Below are 18,900 nucleotides of genomic sequence, written 5' to 3'. Positions count from 1 at the left end.
CTACTTTGGAAGAGTCAGCCCCAAGCCCGGGCCTAGGCACCTTCTCTCTCTCACCATCTGTGGATTCCTCACACCCTTCTGAGGCATTTGACAGGATGGACCCCAGTCCCTGCCTCAGGCCCCAGATCTCCAGGACACTGATCTTCTGGCCCACTTCAAAGCCATGTTACAGGGTGAGGTCTCTGCAGCTACCACCAAGCTGGCTACACAATTCACAAAAGGAGACCTGGAAGCTCTGGTCCTGCCCCAACAACCTGGAGGACAACATGGAGGCTGCCACTACCATCCTGGAGAACCACGAGCAGGACATCACAGATCTCAAAAAAGAATTGGAGGCGGCCCTACTCTGTCTGTAGGATTATGAAAACCGATCCTGCAGGGGGAACCTCCGGCTCCTAGGCTTCCAGAATCAATCACCGATCTCACCTCCACGACAACCGACCTGTTACAGGAACTGGTTTCAGCAATACCCATAGACTGCCTGGAGTTTGATAAGATCCACCGTGCGCTCGGTACCAAAAATAATCCCCCCCCCCCCCCCCCCCCGAGACATTATCATTAATAACCTGTGACCTCCTGCTGATGCTTATTTATAAAGATTGATTAGTTTACTGTTCATCCGTCCACAGCTGTGTTGTCTCATTTGCTGCTGGCTCCTCACCCCCCCAGCAGGTTCTCCCCTGCCTGAGTGTTGGGGTTGGACCTGTCTGATGGAGTCGCTGAACTATACCAGCTGCCTCGCCCCCCTTGTGGGGAGCTCGGCCTGACTGCACTTATTTTTTTCTCCCGTTTGTGGCAGGAACAATTTACTAGCAATATGACACAACAAACAGGGCTTGTCCCCCACATTTGAGGTTCTTGAGCCTCAATGATGTGTTCTATCCTCACTCGTTTATTACTGTTACGTATATGTTAAATGTCTCTCTCTCCTCTCCCTCTCTGTTGACCGGAGGGAGATGTGAGCTCTGCTGATGGTTTCCCTCCCCACCCTCCCCCTCTTCCTTCTCCGCACCCTCCCCCTCCTCTTTTGTGAGACCCTCCTATTTTCCAGGTCCATCGGGCCTGTAGCAGCCATGTGTCCAGCGGTGGAGCTCCCCCACGTCTAGCTTCCTTATCTAGGATGTGGTCCACTTGAGCAGTGGTTGTTGACTATCTCTCCCCCACCCTCTTCTCTTTATTCCCCTTTCCTGCTCCTATTCTCTCTCCTCCTTATGGTTCCTGCAAGTCCCCCCTATTTTGACGTGGCTACCTTCCCTTGTGGGTCGACAGGCCCCCCACACTGGGTGCCAATACTACCGCTTGTTTCTACACAATGGCTTCCACTCTGCTAAAGATATACTCTCACAATATCCATGGGTTCAACGCCCCAAACAAGCAGTCTAAGGTCTTTCATTTCCTTAAGCCTAGCTGGATTGACCTTATCTGTCTACAGGAGACCAGGTTTTCCTCCTCCTCTGCCCCTAAATATCTCTCCTCAGTTACCCCGATTTCTATTTAGCCTCAGTGAAACACAGGGGGGTCCTCAACGTGTTCCACCGTCACGTAGTCTTTGATTGTGCCAAGGAAATTGCGGATCCCACCAGTCGCTATTTACTTCTTAAAAGGTTCCCTCAATGGGCAGGAGGTTACCCTGGTTATGTACTATGCCCCTAGCTGCCTCCAACACAATTATTTTCTCTTCTCTTACAGATGATCTTGCGCCATTACTCTGGGGCCCTCCTCCTCATGGGGGACTCTAATGTTGTCCTGGATTGCACGATAGATCAGAGCTACCCCCGGGCACCACCACCTCACATGATCAAATGGCTCAGAAGCACTCGCTCTTGCACTCCCGTGGCCTTGTGGATACCTGGCATGAACTCCATTCCTGGGGTCAGGATTACTCTTATTATTCCAGCCCTCACAACAGCTTTTGTAAGGATCGATCATGTCTTGATCCCACTTCACCTTCTCCCCCCGGTCAAGAGAATTTCCATTGGCTCCTCTCCCTGGTCAGGTCAGATCATGACCCTCTCATTTTAATCATCCTGCTTACCAGTCCCCCTCACACCCATTGTCAACGAGTCCCTTCTGACATTGCAGCCTGGACACACTCCCGCAGCCAAACTTTCTTTATGGAAAATATGGGCTCATTTGCCTCGGCCATCTCCCTTTGGTAAGCCCACAAAGCCACCCTACAACGTCACCTTATCCAAATTGCTTCCACCTGCAAATATGAAAGGAAACAACAGATGCCTGGATCTCCATACTCAACTGGCAGCGGCTGATAAATTTTCCCCCTCCACCAAAACCCGCAACGCTATTGTCGCTGAATTAGACCTAGCTTCTAATCTGGTACAGATAGACCTAGCTTCTAATCTGGTACAGAAAGCCTTACGTTGGGCTAAACACAAGTTCTATTCCTGTGCGAACAAGCCAGGTGCAATGCTGGCCCGGAAACTTAATTCAACAAGCCGGTCCAATAAACCTATCCGGCTCAAAACTAACGGGGGGGGGGGGGGGGGTGCTCTTTCCTCTGACCCTTCAAAAATCAAGCCTTGTTCACAGCTGCCTGAGAGGCACTGAACATGAACATTACTGGCCTGGTGGTGGCCTTAGCAATCAAATCCATCCGCCCTGCGAAGGCACCGGGCCCTTATGGCTTCTCTGGCTTATATAAACATCCCAGGATAGCTCGTTCCACCCTCTTCGCTCATAGGCTGTGGGACGGTCTTTGAGTCCCAAATTTACCTAAATACTACTTGGCAGCGCAAATTTTACAGCATACGATGCTGCACGCAACCTCGGACGTACCACTGTGGGTATTATTGGAAATCTTCAACTGTGCCCCAGTCCCTGTTTCCACCCTTCTTTGCCCCCCCCTTATGATCCAAAGCTTGCGCTTATGGCTTATCACTGTCCAAATCTTGTAGACTTCACCTCCGCAACATCTCCAAGATATGCCTGTTCTTAACCTCTGAAACCACTAAGCAACTTATTCACTCCCTGGTTATCTCTCGCCTTGACTATTGCAACTCCCTCCTCATTGGCCTACCTCATCGCAGTCTATCCCCTCTTCAATCTATAGACTAAAGAAGGGATAGAATGCTGCTGCCAGACTCATCCACCTTACTAACCGTTCCATATCTGCCACCCCTCTCTGCCAATCCCTCCACTGCCTTCCCATTGCCCAGCAAATAAAATTCAAAACATTAACAATAACAGATTGCCCACTTTTAGGCAATCTCTGAAAACCTCACTCTTCAGGGAAGCCTATCCCGCCTTCAGCTAATAACGGAATCTTCTACAGCTCCTATCAGTTCATCCCTCACAGTTATTCCCTCTTGTACCACTAGCCCCTTCTTACATTGTAAGCTCCAAAGGAGCAGGGCCCTCCTAACTCTCTTGTACTGCACTGTAACATTGCTGTATTGTCTCCTTTTATATTGTACAGCGCTGAGCAAACTGTTGGCACTATATAAATCCTGTATAATAACAATAAGACTCGGTGCACTATTCGGCCAACTTAATGTCCCCCTTCCTCCCACTTCTTCCCCTTCTGAACAACCCTATTTTTCCACCGGGGCTGGACCAGCCCCAAGCTTTCGCTTGTTGGCGAGCCCATGACTTCTCCCATGTCTGCCACTTCTTGGGGACCCGCACCTTCCCCTCCATCACTGAGACCCACAACATGCCTCCTGCGGAGGTGTATGGATATCTCCAACTTCGCCACTGGATCTCCACCTTTCATCGAAATTCCGCTTTCCCGTTCCAGAAAACAGTGGTCGAACACATTTCCCTTCACTCTATGGGAGCTCAAGGCACCATCTCCTCCATCTATTCCTCCCTATCTGCAGGAAGTTTGTCCCGCTCCCACTCATATGTTACCAAATGGGAACGAGATGTATCAGCTTCTATAGACCTGGGAGGACTGGAGCAGGGCCTGGTCTGCCGTAGCCAAATGCTCTTAACACTGTCACCTTAGAGGCAGCCTATAAAGTCCTCCTTCGTTGGTACTGGGTCCCAGCCCGCATAGCTCACTCAAACCCGTTATATAGTGATAGATGCTTTAGGTGCTGCGGCCAACGTTAAGACTAGATCCATATATGGTGGTCCTGCCCCCATCTGGTGGGCTTTTGGTTGCAGGTCCACGGCCTCCTCTTGACCCTCTTTCACGTACCCTTCCACAAGGACCCCAAACATGCACTTCCTCACTGCCCGCTCTCTTTTCCTACCAACAGAAGCTGGCCACGTACCTATTTATAGCTGCTAAATGCACCATTGCCAGGGCCTGGAGGAAGCCCTCTGTGGTATTTGCGGAGGTGAAGGGCATTTTGACCACTCTTATGATTCATGAGAAAATGACAAGTATTATCCAAAATTCCCACCCTAAATTTCTTAAAGTGAGGAGAGCCGTTGGTGGTCATATACCCTTTCCACCCCACCCCCGTCTAGCCTAGGTATTCCTGGGCCATAGAGGGACTCTGCCTGACTCGCACACCTCTTTCTGTTCTCTCCTACTTCTGCTCATTTCTCTCCCTGTCCTCTCCTGCTGTTCTTTTCCTCACCATCTCCCCGCACCCGTCTTTTTTTTGCCCCCTTTTCTTGTCACCCTGCCTCCTCCTCCACCTAGGGTTGGAAAAACCCTCCCTTTCAAGCTACCACACCCTGGTTCCCCATACCCATGGTCCAAAAAGAGAAAATATCCAGCAAGCAGATGTTGTGTAGACGAAAATGCTTTGTTGATTTCAGAGGAGAATGGGCTGACTGGTTCGAGATGACAGAAAGGAAACAGTGACTCATGTCGATATGGACCAAAATCTCTGAGGAATGTTTCCAACACCTTGTTGAATCTATGCCATGAAGAATTAAGGCACTTCTGACGGTAAAAGGGGATCCAACCCGGTACTATCAAGGTGTACCTAATAAAGTGCCTGGTGAGTGTATAATATATATCCTGTTAACAGCTTATCACCTGTTTGCAGCAGCTATCCTTATGTGCCAGTTGACAATGATGCGGTGCGAAATTGATGCGGTATCACAGTGCGATTTCTGCTGTGACAGGTGTGAATTGAGTGGGATTTCTGAGGGGACTGGGCATAGCAGCAAATGAAATTCACACACCTGCACTAAACTCACACAGGACACTTTTATGGACCAGATCAAATTCGCACCGCATATATGTGAACAGGCCTCACTGGTAATAATGCCTTTTGACATTACATGTGTACCTATGCTTTTCTGAACGCATCTGATCTGCATAGTATTTGCAGCAGTGTGACCTGGCACTAAAGGCATACTGATCCTTGATATTAAAAGCAGAAACAACAGAGAAATGCAAGGACCACTTTTCGCTTAGGGAGATGCAATATAGTTCATGCTAGTAGATATTTTCATGTATTTATTGTATAGTCTGTAGGATCACATTTTTACTTTGATACGATCTGTATACAGAGTACCATTTATCCATTGGAAAGTATATAATTTTTCTCTCTAAAGGAGAGACGATATAGTATTATGTGGTCCATGAGTATTTAGTGTTACGGTAGCGCCATGGTCACGTCCACCATTCGGCTGTATACATTTTGCAGGATACATCGATACAGAATAGCTCCTATTGAAGAAAGTAAACTCTACGGTTAATCTGTAGCACCATTTTCATGAACAATGTCTTTGATATATGGTTAAGTACTGATTAACTTGCTGTGCTGATTTTTTTTTTTTAATAGTATTTTTAACAGTGTGGCCTTTTTCTATAATAATAATAAAATATTTAGTATCTTTCTTTGTGTATGCACATATCCCCCGTATGAATATTCCAGCTAGAAGCATCTGAGCTTTTTACATATAGAATATATATTGGGGGGGAAAAAAAAAAAAAAAAAAAAAAAAACTACAGAGGATAGGAGCACCTCACCTTTTCACCAACTTCTTCATTTAGCGTTAAGCTTGCCAGTATTGAAAGTGCAAATACTACCACAGTAAGACTACTGTGGGCCAAAAAGCTGATTAACGTTCGATAGAATGCTTTAACATTATTCTGTAAGAAAAGAGGATGCTCAAGTTGAATTTAAACAATAGTAAAAAATTATTTTGAGATTAAGCAGTGCACAAAAACAAGATTAATCTATCCATTTACAGAACTATGCCTTTTAAAATGAGCCAGAGACTTAAAAGTGCAGACATGCATTAAAACTGCATTTATGCTTTACTAGTAGGCAAGTTATAACACCGATCCCATCATAATTTATGATAGGGCAATAATAACAATTCATAAAATTAGTCTGCATAAAATCTCCTATGAAGAAGTCCTTGTACTCGCTGGATGAAGATGAAGATGAAGATGAAGAAGAAGAAGAAGAAGAAGAAGAAGAAGAAGAAGATGAAGAAGAAGAAGAAGAAGATGAAGAAGAAGAAGATGAAGATGAAGAAGATGAAGAAGAAGAAGAAGAAGAAGAAGATGAAGAAGAAGAAGAAGAAGATGAAGAAGAAGAAGAAGATGAAGAAGAAGAAGATGAAGAAGATGAAGAAGAAGAAGATGAAGAAGAAGAAGAAGAAGAAGATGAAGAAGAAGAAGATGAAGAAGATGAAGAAGAAGAAGATGAAGAAGAAGAAGATGAAGAAGAAGAAGAAGATGAAGATGAAGAAGAAGAAGGTGAAGAAGGTGAAGAAGAAGATGAAGAAGATGAAGAAGGTGAAGAAGGTGAAGAAGAAGATGAAGAAGATGAAGAAGAAGAAGAAGGTGTACAGCAAGCTATAGTCAACTTATTTGAAGCTTGAGTCCCAGATATCATTTTAAAACAACATTGGGACAGTGGTTATTTGTCCCAGCAGTTTTAAAATGACACCGGAAATTGGCAGCTCCTTGCCAGCATTTGGGCTAGAACAGCTGGCTGCCAATAACATCCAGGGTCCAGCACTAAGCCCCGAAGCTGAAACATTACGCTCCTGGGCTTCCAATTTTGCTATAATAGTAAATTAAGGTAAACACAATGCCTCTTTGAACTGAGGGGTCCATGAGGGAATGCCTTATGTGTAAGAAACTAAAGTGTTACTAAACCCAGGACCCTGCATTCACTATATCTGGTCTCGCACAGTACACAGAATATGGAAATGCAATTATTTTAGTAAATATAAACTACTAAATACCTTTTCTCATCAGCAGTATATAGCAGTCTTGTGACTTCAGCAGAGAACTGGTTAAAGCTTGTAGGAGTTTTCATTCTCCCCTGATTGTCCAGTGAGGCTACAGGACCCCTGACCCTCTGTCTGGACAGCGTTGATTGGCCCTGTGCTGATCACATGCACTCTCCCAAGTTAAAAAAAAAAAAAAAAAAAAACTCTAGCAATATACACCAAATTGCTCCCAAGGCTGTTCTATCAGCAAATGGATAGGGAACAGTAGAAGGAGAGGATCAGAGAAGACAGATTCAAACAGCCTTTTTGCAGAGGCTTAACCCCTTAGGTTCCACAGTGAGTAAACAAGCAGCTTTACTGAATACAGACTGATTTTACTGTTGTGGGTGTAGTAACACTTTAAATGTACCAGACAAGAAACTTTGTATATTTCTGTAAACTGTATATTTGCATAATTACAGTTAGTTTGGCTGAAAACAGGACAAAAGTCCATCCAGTTTAACCATTAAAAAAAAAAAAAAAAAAAAAAAAAAAAAAAGGAGTTATAATCCTATACCCACAGTTGATCCAGAGGAAGGCAAAAAAACCCAGCAAAGCATGATCCAATTTGCTCCTGCAGGGAAAAAAAACCTTCCGGATCCCCCTAGAGGCAATCGGATATTCCCTGGATCAACTTTACCTATAAATGTTAGTATCCAGTTATATTCTGTGTATCTAATTAGAAAATATGACTAAAATATATATGAGCCACAATTTACTTTATCTGCCAACAAACTGCAATGCAACAGAATTTAGTTACTAAAGATCTGAAAAAAATGTAAGTTTCTCTTACCAAAGATTTTATGTATGACTGTACAGAAAGATTGTGCCGACAGAGGTTAGCCAGAAGGCCAAGACAAGGCATGGTTAGCTCATCTTCGGATGACTGACTAGAAGATATAAACAATTTGTTTTCTAAAACATTTATTGCTACATTTCTTAATTAGCCATAAGAACATTAAAAGCAGAACTCAAGGGGAGCTTGAAAAGAAGCAGTGACAGATGACAAAAAAAAATTTAAGCAGATATTTAAAAGATACGTTCACCTTTGCAAAAAAAAAAAAAAAAAGGAATTGGGCGTAACGTAACATTTTACAAAAGGTGAACTTATCTTTTCAACTTGATATGCCCATTAAAGTAATCTGGTCAAACAAAATCTATAGTTAATCTTACTGGTAAATCTATTTCCAGGATTCTTTCAAGATAGCACCTGAGAGAGACAGGCACCAACTCAAAACAGGAACAGGAAACACATCACAAAAAAGACTAAGCCTTTCACGCCACCTCCCCACACCCCTTTAACTGGACCTTAACACTAGGAGGCAGAATGAACTTCCAAATCACAAGATCACTGATCGGCTGTCACAGTGGTCACGATTGGGATCCTGTCCTTCCGGTTCACAAACGGAGACAAACAGCTATCTGTGCGCTCTGAACACAAACCTTGGTCCACATGAATGCATATGCATTTACTGTGGGTCCACCAACCCTAATATTATAAACCTTTTTTGTGTCAGTCAATGCGTATAAAATAATAATGTCCAAAAATAAATCAATCCTCTGTGTCCAACTTCAATGTTTCCATAAATCCAGATCAGGTTAGTACCTCAAAAAAAATATAAAACCAAAATAGTGTATTACCTCAATAACATCGGTATATACTTTACCAACCAATAAGTATATACTTAAAAAGAAAAAATAAAGTATATTAAAAGGTGAACACTCCGTAAATCTTTAATATACTTTATTTTTTCTTTTTAATATTTTTATATATTTATTTTTTCATTTATTTGAGTTATTTATTTAGTTCTGGTATATATTTATTTATGGTTTATGAGTGTATACTGTTTGCCACATTTATTTATTATTTTATAGTGTACACAGAGTGATCTCACGATTCACGTGTTACTCAAGTTTTTGAATGTCGGTTTGTTTTGCACGTATTTGATTTAAGTATATACTTATTGGTTGATAAAGTATATACCGATGTTATTGAGGTAATACAATATTTTAGTTTAAAATTTTTTGAGGTACTCACCTGATCTGGATTTATGGGAACATTGAAGTTGGACACAGTAGATGGATTTATTTTTGGACATTATTTATTATTTTATATGCATTGACTGACACAAAAAAAGGTTTATAATATTAATATTTACTTTCAAGTGTGAAAGTGTGACTTTTTTGAATTATTTGATTTTCCACAAGTTTGGTTTATATATAATTTGTAGTAATTTGGGATACCAAATACTGATTATTTATTGGTCCACCAACCCTGCTGTCACACATATGAGTTACATGGCAAGTAAGAAGTTAAAAAGAAATTCTTCTGCCAAACTGACCGTAGAAAATGAGGACCAAATGATGTAATCTGAAGCAAAACATATACAGCAGAAAAAGAATACTGGAAGACTCCTGGAAATAGATCTACTGTACACTCAACGCTGGATTTTCGTAAACATTTTCCAGAACAGCAATTGAGAGGAATAGTGACAAATTTGCCAGCCTAAGGAATTCTCCTCCCATATTGCTGTATGAGTATTACAGCAATGGTTTACCCAGGTCTATGAACCTCTCAGAGTGAAATAAAACAAAGGCAGAATACAAACTGCATTGGAGTGCATAGCCAAAATACAGTGGGGAAATTATTTGATCCCCTGCAGATTTTGTAAATTTGCCCACTTACAAAGAAATGAAGGGTCTATAAATGTTTATCATAGGTGTATTTTAACCACCTTCCGCCCGCCATATAGTACAATGATGGGCGCAAGGTGGTTCTCTCGTTCTGATAGGACATCATATGACGTTCTTCCATTTTCACCACGGATGTGCGGCTCAGGGAGCGCGCAGCCCGGCGATCGCCGGTGCGCTGTGTCCCGCGGACACAGCGGATCACGGAAAGAGCCAAAGATGTCGGCTCAGTCATGTGATCAGTTGTGTCCAATCACAGTTGATCACATATAAACACGGAAATGCTGGTTATCGGCATTTATCTTCTCTCGAGCTGTCACGCTGACAGCTCGAGAGGAGAGGAGAGCAGGTAATCTGCTTTCCGCGGAGGGGGTATGTACACTGATCATCAGGGCACTGATGATCAGTGTACCCTGATGATCAGTGTGGCCCCAGACGTGCCACCTGTCACTGTCCATCAGTGCTCACTGCCACGTGCCAGTGCCCATCAGTGCACACCAATGCCACATATTAGTGCCCATCTGAGCTGCCTTTCAATTTCCCCCATCAGTGCCACCTATCAATGCCAATCAGTGCTGCCTAACAGTGCCAGTCAGTGCTGCCTAACAGTGCCATATATCAGTGTCATGTATCAGTGCAGCCTATCAGTGCCCAATACTGCAGCCTCATTAGCACACATCAGTGAAGGAGAAAAATCACTTATTTACAAAATTGTATGACAAACTAAGAAAAAATTATTTTTTTTTAAATTTCCAGTGGTTTTTGGTTTAAGAAAAAATAAAAATCCCAGAGGTGATTAAATACCACCAAAAGAAAGCTCTGTCTCAAAAAAAATGATACAAACTTCATATGGGTACAGTGTTGCATGACCACGCAATTGTCATTCAAAGTGTGACATCGCTGAAAGCTGGAAATTGGCCTGGGCAGGAAGGGGGTATAAGTGCCCTGTAGGCTAGTGGTTAAATTACAGAGACAGAATATCAGCCAAAAATCCAGAAAAAAACACATGATACAAATGTTAAAAATTGAGTTGTAGTTCTGGGAGTAAAATAAGTATTTGATTCCCAAGCAAAAACATGACTTAGTACTTGGTGGAGATACCCTTGTTGGCAAGCACAGAGGTAAGATGCTTCTTGTAGTTGGTTACCAGGTTTGCACACATCTCAGGAGGGATTTTGGTCCACTCTTCTTTACAGATCTACTCTAAATCCTTAGGGTTTCAAGGCTGTCGCTTGGCAACTCGAAGTTTCAGCTCCCTCCATACATTTTCTATAGGATAAAGGTCTGGGGACAGCTAGGCCACTCTATGACTTTAATGTGCTTCTTCTTGAGCCACTCCTTTGTTGCCTTGGGGGGGATATTTTGGGTCATTGTCATGCTGGAAGACCCATCCATGAGCCATCTTCAGTGTTCTGGCTGAGGGAAGGTTCTCATCCATGATTACACAATACACGGCTCTGTCCATTGGCCCCCTCTTTTAGTAGAGAAACAGCCTCAAAGCATAAGCTTTCCTCCTCTGTGCTTTACTGTAGGGCAGGGGTACTGAATTAAAATTCATGAAGGTCCAGTCAGTAAAAGATTCTACCAACAAAAGGTCCAGATTGCATGTTTGTGCTATGACTCAGATCTTTCACAGCACAACCCCATCTTCTCTTAGGTTCGTGAAATTGAATGTGTTTCCAACCCACAGAGAAATGTACTGTACTTTATCAGATGTGCAGGTGTGTCATTAATTCTTAAATGCACCTCCACACATCACCACCTATAGCACATTTTCACACATGCTAAGTGGCTCGGTGCAGTGTGACTTCAAAAGAACGGTCAAAGACTTTTTAATTTGCTCTCTTTAGGGTAGGGCAGCCCTTTAAAATGAATGGGCTGCCCAACCTGCGACGCGTGCATGCAAAGTACCCCTCTTTATATTATAGTTCCCTCCCCTTCACATCAAGATATCTCTTCACATTACTGTCCTCGGGGCCCCCCCCCCATAATTGTTCTCACCCCCCTCCCCCCCATTACTGTCCTCAGCCCCCCCCTCTACTGTCCTTAGTCCAGCCATAATTGTCCTCAGCTCCCACATAATTGTCCTCAGTCCCTCATTAATGTCCTCAGCTCCCCCCACACATTACTGTCCGCACCCCCCCCCCCCCCCATTCAAATTACTGCCCGCAGCTCCCCCCACTCACATTACTGTTCGAAGCCGCCCCCCCCCCCACTCACATTACTGTCCGCAGCCCCCCCCCCCACATTGTTGTCCTCAGCCTCCCCCTTACATTACAGGCCTCAGCCTCTCCATAATGGTCCTTAGCCCCTCATTACTGTGCTCAGCCTCCCTTATAATTGTCTTTAGCTTCCCCCCCCCCCTCAAACTGTTCTATCTCCTAATTAAGGTCTTAAGCAGCCTTACTTCACATCCCCCCTCCCTCTTGTCCTACCTTACACAGGAGAGCGAGAGGCACAGAAAGTCTGGACAGAGGCTGGGAGCTGCAAGCTGGCGATTGGTTGCTAGTACCGACCTAGCATACGGTCAGCTGCCTGATAACTCGGGAAGCAAACCCTCTGTGCTGAGCTGTCTTTCCTCCCACTGTGGGCTATGAGGATGACAGCGGTGATGGCTGCAGGGCACAACAGGCTTCCTAATGGCGGGACCGTGGCGGTCCGGGCAGTACAGCGAGTTGGTCCATATGTGACCCACCATTTAGTGATGCCGGCTGTAGGGTCATAGTCAGCATTTTTTCTTCCTCCAAACAGGGCAAATCGAGTTAATGCTAAAGAGTTCAATTTGGGTCTCATCTGACCACAGCCTTTCTTCCAATCCTCCTCAGAATCATTTAGATGTTCATTGGCAAATGTCAGACGGGCCTTTACATGTGCCTTCTCGAGGAGGGGGACCTTGCGGGTGCTGCAGGATTTCAAACCATGGCAGCATATTGTGTTTATCAATGGTTTGTTTGGTGACTTTGTCCCAACTGCCTTGAGATCATTCACAAGCTCCTCCCGTGTAGTTCTGGGCTAATCCCTCACTTTTCTCATGGCCATCCTTACCCCATGAGGCAAAGCTTGCATGGAGCTCCAGACCTAGGGGGATTGATGGTTATCTTGGATTTCTTCCATTTGCAAATAATCGCTCCAACAGCTGTCTCCTTCTCACCAATATTTTTGCTGATGGTCTAGTTGTAATTAGAGCTATGTGCAGGTCTACAATCTTGTCCCTGATGTCCTTTGACAGCTATTTGGTCTTTCCCATGGTGGTGAGGTTTGAATGGAAGAAAGAGGTGTATAAAAAGACACATGTCCACAGAATAATGAGTTGTTCTTAGGAGTATCTTCTTAAATTTACAGGACTAATACCACATGAGCACATAGCAAGTCTGTGGGAGTAAAAATTATCGTTGGTTGGTAGGGGATCAAATACTTATGTTACTCACTGAACTACAACTCAATTTATAACATTTGTATCATGAGTGTTTTCTAGATTGTTGGTTGATATTCTGTTTCTAACATTTAAAATACACCTATGATAAAAAAATTATAGACCCTTCATTTCTTTGTAAGTGGGTAAACTTGCATAATCTGCAGACACACCTGTCTCTAACTTCTTACGAAGCAACGCAAACCTGATTCAGCTGACTTCTATGGGGCTCTACAGCATGGACAGACAAAACCCCTCTGCTGGGCTATTATATTTTGACAGCCGGCACCTGTGGCTGTCAATGTCTGAACAGCAGCTGCATCTGATTGGATGTAGTTGCGGTTTTGCCATTCATTTTCTGCCTGACTCCTACTTTTTTTAGTCAAAGGATGCCATACAGGAGGGGACAGACAGGGCCACCCATTAATTGAATTTCAGCCCATTCATTAGAACCCATCAGGGCTGCCCTTGGGCAAATTCCAGTATGCCAAATGCTATCTGATTAGTATATTTTGTTTGCCTCCCAAATTTTCACATCACTGTGCATGCCCCCATCACTGAATTCTATGGCATGTTTGCTCTGAAGATCTTTGACAGATCATTATGATGCACCATTCTTATCACAGTGTGTGGAAAACCAGGAAAAATAAACGGAGGCAGATACAATAGCTTAAAACAAAAATACTCACAGCATGGAAGAAACACAGATCTCACAAAACCAGATGTGTATTTTCCCCATAAAAAGGTGCCTAAAATGGGTTGCTAGAAATGTACTTACATTCTGTTCATCAAGAAGGATATTAGTTCCTCAATGTTGACACTTGCATGCAAAACTCTTATATTGTAGGTCAACTTTTGCAGCAGCTGAAGGCTCTATATAATAAATATCACAAAAATATTTGAAAAATAAGCAAGACAAATAAATAAGCCAGCTGAAAATAGAAGTTGTTTAATCAGATCAAGTTTTCATATTTATGCATGAAGGGAGGATTCAAATGTTTGCTTCCAGTTGTGTGTTAAAGCATGTTAATAAGCAAAATTTAAAGGCAGCCTATTCATTATGAATTGGCTATCAACACACCACAATGGGCAAAAGAAAAGAAAACAAACATGAACCTTTAACCACCTCCCGCCTGCCATATAGTCCAATGACGTGCGCAAGGTGGTTCTCTCGTTCTGGGAGGACGTCATATGACGTCCTCCCATTCTCACCGCGCATGCGCCAGTCAGGGAGTGCGCAGCGCGGTGATCGGCGGTGTGCTGCGTCCCGCGGACACGGCGGATCACCGATCTACGGACAGAGCCGAAGATGTCGGCTTGGTCATGTGATCAGCTGTGTCCAATCACAGCTGATCATATGTAAACGGGGAAATGGCGGTTATCGGCATTTCTCTCCTCTCGAGCTGTCATGCTGACAGCTCGAGAGGAGAGGGGACATGTACACTGATCATCAGGGCACTGATGATCAGTGTGCCCTGATGATCAGTGTGGCCCCAGAAGTGCCACCTGTCAGTGCTGAACAGTGTCACGTGCCAGTGCCCATCAGTGCCACATATCAGTGCCTACCAGTGCACATCAATGCCACATATCAGTGCCCATCTGAGCTGCCTTTCAGTGCCACCTATCAATGCCTATCAATGCCGCCTATCAGTGCCCAACAGTGCCAGTCAGTGCCACCTATCAGTGCCCATCAGTGATGCCTGTCAATGCCCATCAGTGATGCCTGTCAATGCCCATCAGTGATGCCTGTCAATGCCTCCTCATCAGTGCCACCTATCAGTGTCCATCACTGCAGCCTATCCGTGCCCATCACTGCAGCCTCATTAGCGCACATCAGAGAAGGAGGAAAATCACTTAGTTTTTGTTATAAAATTTTGTAAATAAGAAAAAATTGGGTTTTTTTTTCAAAATTTTCAGCATTTTTTGGTTTGTTTAAAAAAAAATAAAAAACCCAGAGGTGATTAAATACCACCAAAACAAAGCTCTGTCACAAAAAAATTATAAAAATTTCATATGGGTACAGTGTTGCATGACCGCGCAATTGTCATTCAAAGTGTGACAGCGCTGAAAGCTAGAAATTGGCCTGGGTAGGAAGAGAGTATAAGTGCCCTGTAGGCAAGTGGTTAAAGAACACAGCAAACCACTATGATATGTGCATAGTGGTGCACTTAGGTCCATTATCTGCTATTCAGCAGTGCACTGGGATGCTATTCACAAACAATGGCACCAAAAACACAAAGAGCTATGGATATAATGCATGCATTTTACACCAGTATGCAGTGTAACACAATGAAAGGTTTTTGTGCACTGAGGCACTTTGCATACAGCAGTCTAATTAAAATGTAAGGGAAAGAAGAAAAAAAAAAAAAAAAAAAAAAAGTCCTGCTATAGCTGGTTCTGGAGATGCACTAAGGTGCATTCCAGGGTGAATGGCACCCCAATGCATGGTGCGTTACCAAGTGTTACTGCAACATAGTGGTGTGAGCCAGTCTGTGTTGATTAGGAGACAAGCAACAAATCAAATTGTTTGCAATAGGTAACTGTTCCAATTTTGTCCCATAAGAAAATATTGAACTACCCTGAGGTCATGGAGGTCCATCTTTTTTTCTGAAGACAATCCAAATGTTTGCTTAATAAAATTATAAAATGTAAAACTACTGACATGCTAGCAGATGGTCTAATAACCTTTTATCTATTAAGGATAGAATACTCCACTTTCCAAACATATACAGTTAGGCCCATATAGATTTGGACACAGGTACAATTTTAGTTTTGTTAATGTATTTACCAAAAAATATTCAAGCTATAGTTATATAATGGATATGGGCTGAAAGTGCACACTCTCAGGTTTAATTTGAGGGTATGTACATCCAAATTGGAGGAAGGGCTTAGGAATTAAAGCTCTTAAGAGTAGCCATCCCTTTTTCAAGGGACCAAAAGTAATTGGACAATTGAATCAAAAGTCGTTTCAAGGCCAGGTGTGGCCTGCTCCTTCATTATTTCTTTCTTCAATTAGGCAGGTAAAAGGACTGGAGTTGATGCTGTGTGTGCTTTTTGCATTTGGAATCTATTGCTGTGAACCTACATCATGCTGTTAAAGTAGCTGTCCATGTAAGTGAAACAGGCCATTGTAAGGCTTAAAAAATGAAACAAATCCATCAGAGAGATAGCAACATTAGGCCTGGCCAAATCAACAGTTTGGTACATTCTGAGGAAAGATGGTGGAGGCAGTGTGATGGCATGGGCATGCATGGTTTCCAGTGGCACTGGGTCATTGGTGTTTATTGATGATGTGACAGAAGACAGAAGCAGCCGGATGAATTCTGTAGTATTTAGAGATATACCGTCAGCCCAGATTCAGCCAAATGCAGTAAAGTTGATAGGATGGCTCTTCACAGTACAGATGGACAATGATCCAAAACACACTGCAAAAGCAACCCAGGAGTTTTTGAAGGAAAAAAGTGGAATATTCTGCAATGGCAGATGAGTCAATCATCTGATCTCAACACAACTGAGCATGCATTTCACTTGCCTGAAGGCCAAACTAAAGGCAGAAAAACTCACAAGGAACAGCTGCAGTTAGAGCCTGGCAAAGCATCAGAAAGGAGGAAACCCAGTCTTTTGTAATGTCCAAATGGGTTCCAGTCTTCAGGCAGTCATTGCCAGTAAAGGATTCTCAACAAAATATTAAAAGTGAACATTTTAGTTAAGATTATATTAATTTGTTCAATTACATTTGAGCCCCTGAAAATGAAGGGAAGGTGTATAAAAATGGTTGCAGTTCCTAAAATTTGTACTTGATATTTAACCACTTGCCTACAGGGCACTTATACCCCCTTCCTGTCCAGGCCAATTTTCAGCTTTCAGCTCCATCATGCAACACTGTACCTATATGAAATTTTTATCTTTTTTTGAGACAGATAGAGCCTTCTTTTGGTGGTATTTAATCACCTCTGGGTTTTTATGTTTTGCTAAACAAACCAAAAAATAACTGAAAATTAAAAAAACAAAAACAAAAACAAACACTTTTTCTTTGTTTCTGTTATAAAATTTTGTATATAAGTGATTTTTCTCCTTCACTGATGTGTGCTAATGAGGCTGTAGTGATGAGGAGGCACTCGTAGGTGGCACTGAAAGTCAGCTCAGATGGGCACTGATATGTGGCATTGATGTGGCACTGGCAGGTGGCATTGATGGGCAATGACAGGTGGCACTGCTGGGGCTACACTGATCATCAGTGCCCTGATGATCAGTGTACATGTTCCCTCTGAGCAATGCAGATTACCGGCTCTCCTCTCCCCAGGAGCTGTCAGCATGATAGCTCGTGAGGAAATGCCGATAACCGGCATTTCCTTACTTACATGCGATGGACACAGCTGATCACGACAGAGCTGACGTCTTCGGCTCTTTCCGTTGATCGATGATCCACTGTGTCCCAGGGACACAGCACACCACAGATCGGCATGCATGCAGGGTTAGAGTGGGAGGACATCATATGACGTCGTCCTAGAACCAGAGAACCACCTTGAATCCGTCATTTCCCTACATGGCGGGCAGGAGGCGGTTAAAAAAACCCTTGAATTAAAGCTGAAAATCAGCACTTCAAATCCATTTGGATTGTTTTGTTTTTATTTATTCTGGTAGCATAGAGAGCCAAAAGTACAGTATGAAAATTGTACCTGTGTCCAAAATATATATGGACCTAACTGTATACATATATACTAATATGATTATATCAGTACATGGGTTTTGTACTAAGATTTATAGAGGTAGGAGGAGAAGACAAACAGTAGAAATGTACGAACCTGTAATAAAACTGGATCACTTAGGATGGAGCTGTATCTGTAAACTACACCAGCCAAAACATTGGTGAGATTGTAAGTAGTATGGAGAGTTTCTCTTGTTTCAGGGTCTACAGCTGTCCAACATAAAAGAGAACAAAATTTGAAACATCCAATAGACATGGGTAACTGTGCTGGGACAGAATATACACACACAGATGCAAAGTGCACCAGCGGTATACAAAGACAGATAAGACATGTCCATACCAAATTAAATCAATGTATTTGAAGATGGCAAAGAAACCTAGAAGCAGCACGAGACAGTGCAACTCACCTAAACAACAAGTAGCCCAAAAGCTCTGACAGAATGCACGCAGAGGGGCACTTACCAAGAGCAATAGGAGACAATGGGGGAGATTTACCAAAATTGGTGCACACAGAATCTGGTGCAGCTGTGCATAGTAACCAATCAGCTTCTAGGTTTTATTGTCAAAGCCTAATGCTAAGTTCACACTAGCTTTGTTAGCAGGCATTAAGGAAGCATTTTTAACGCTCCTAAAATGCCTATGAAAATTCTACACATGGCAGCACACAGTGATGTTCACACTGAAGTGTTAGATTTGCGGCAAAATTGATGCCTCATGTCGAGTCAGGAGGAGTTAAAGCTTCCCATTCTAGTCTATGGTGATGCTCCTCAAACGCCTGGCAGGCATTTGTGAGGCTGTTAGGTGCTTGCAGAGCGCTAATACCATTAAACTTCATTATAGGCATTTGTGGTGTGGTTTTAAAGCTTTACAAACACCTATCAAATGCCTCAAAAATGCACATAGGGCGTTTGGGGAGCGTTTAATGAGCGTTAAA

At 43.1% G+C, this 18,900-nt stretch overlaps 1 protein-coding gene across 1 annotated transcript in view; it reads right to left on the bottom strand.

Moving 5' to 3' along the window:
* The window catches only part of CIP2A (cellular inhibitor of PP2A), a 68,962-nt gene that overhangs the window by 44,422 nt on the left and 5,640 nt on the right, over window positions 1-18,900 (bottom strand). The window contains exons 3-6 of the mRNA XM_089692232.1: window positions 18,064-18,176; window positions 14,037-14,131; window positions 7,949-8,045; window positions 5,897-6,019 (exon numbers count right to left, since the gene is read on the bottom strand). Coding sequence (XP_089548358.1) covers window positions 5,897-6,019; window positions 7,949-8,045; window positions 14,037-14,131; window positions 18,064-18,176 — 428 coding nt within the window. The remainder of the gene's footprint in view (window positions 1-5,896; window positions 6,020-7,948; window positions 8,046-14,036; window positions 14,132-18,063; window positions 18,177-18,900) is intronic.

Source organism: Staurois parvus, unplaced genomic scaffold (genome assembly GCF_062004578.1).
Source record: "Staurois parvus isolate SC_StPar_1 unplaced genomic scaffold, SC_StPar_1.0 ptg000580l, whole genome shotgun sequence".
Classification (NCBI taxonomy): domain Eukaryota; kingdom Metazoa; phylum Chordata; class Amphibia; order Anura; family Ranidae; genus Staurois; species Staurois parvus.
Note: the sequence above shows the minus strand (reverse complement) of the source record. Positions and strands in the feature narration are given on the sequence as shown.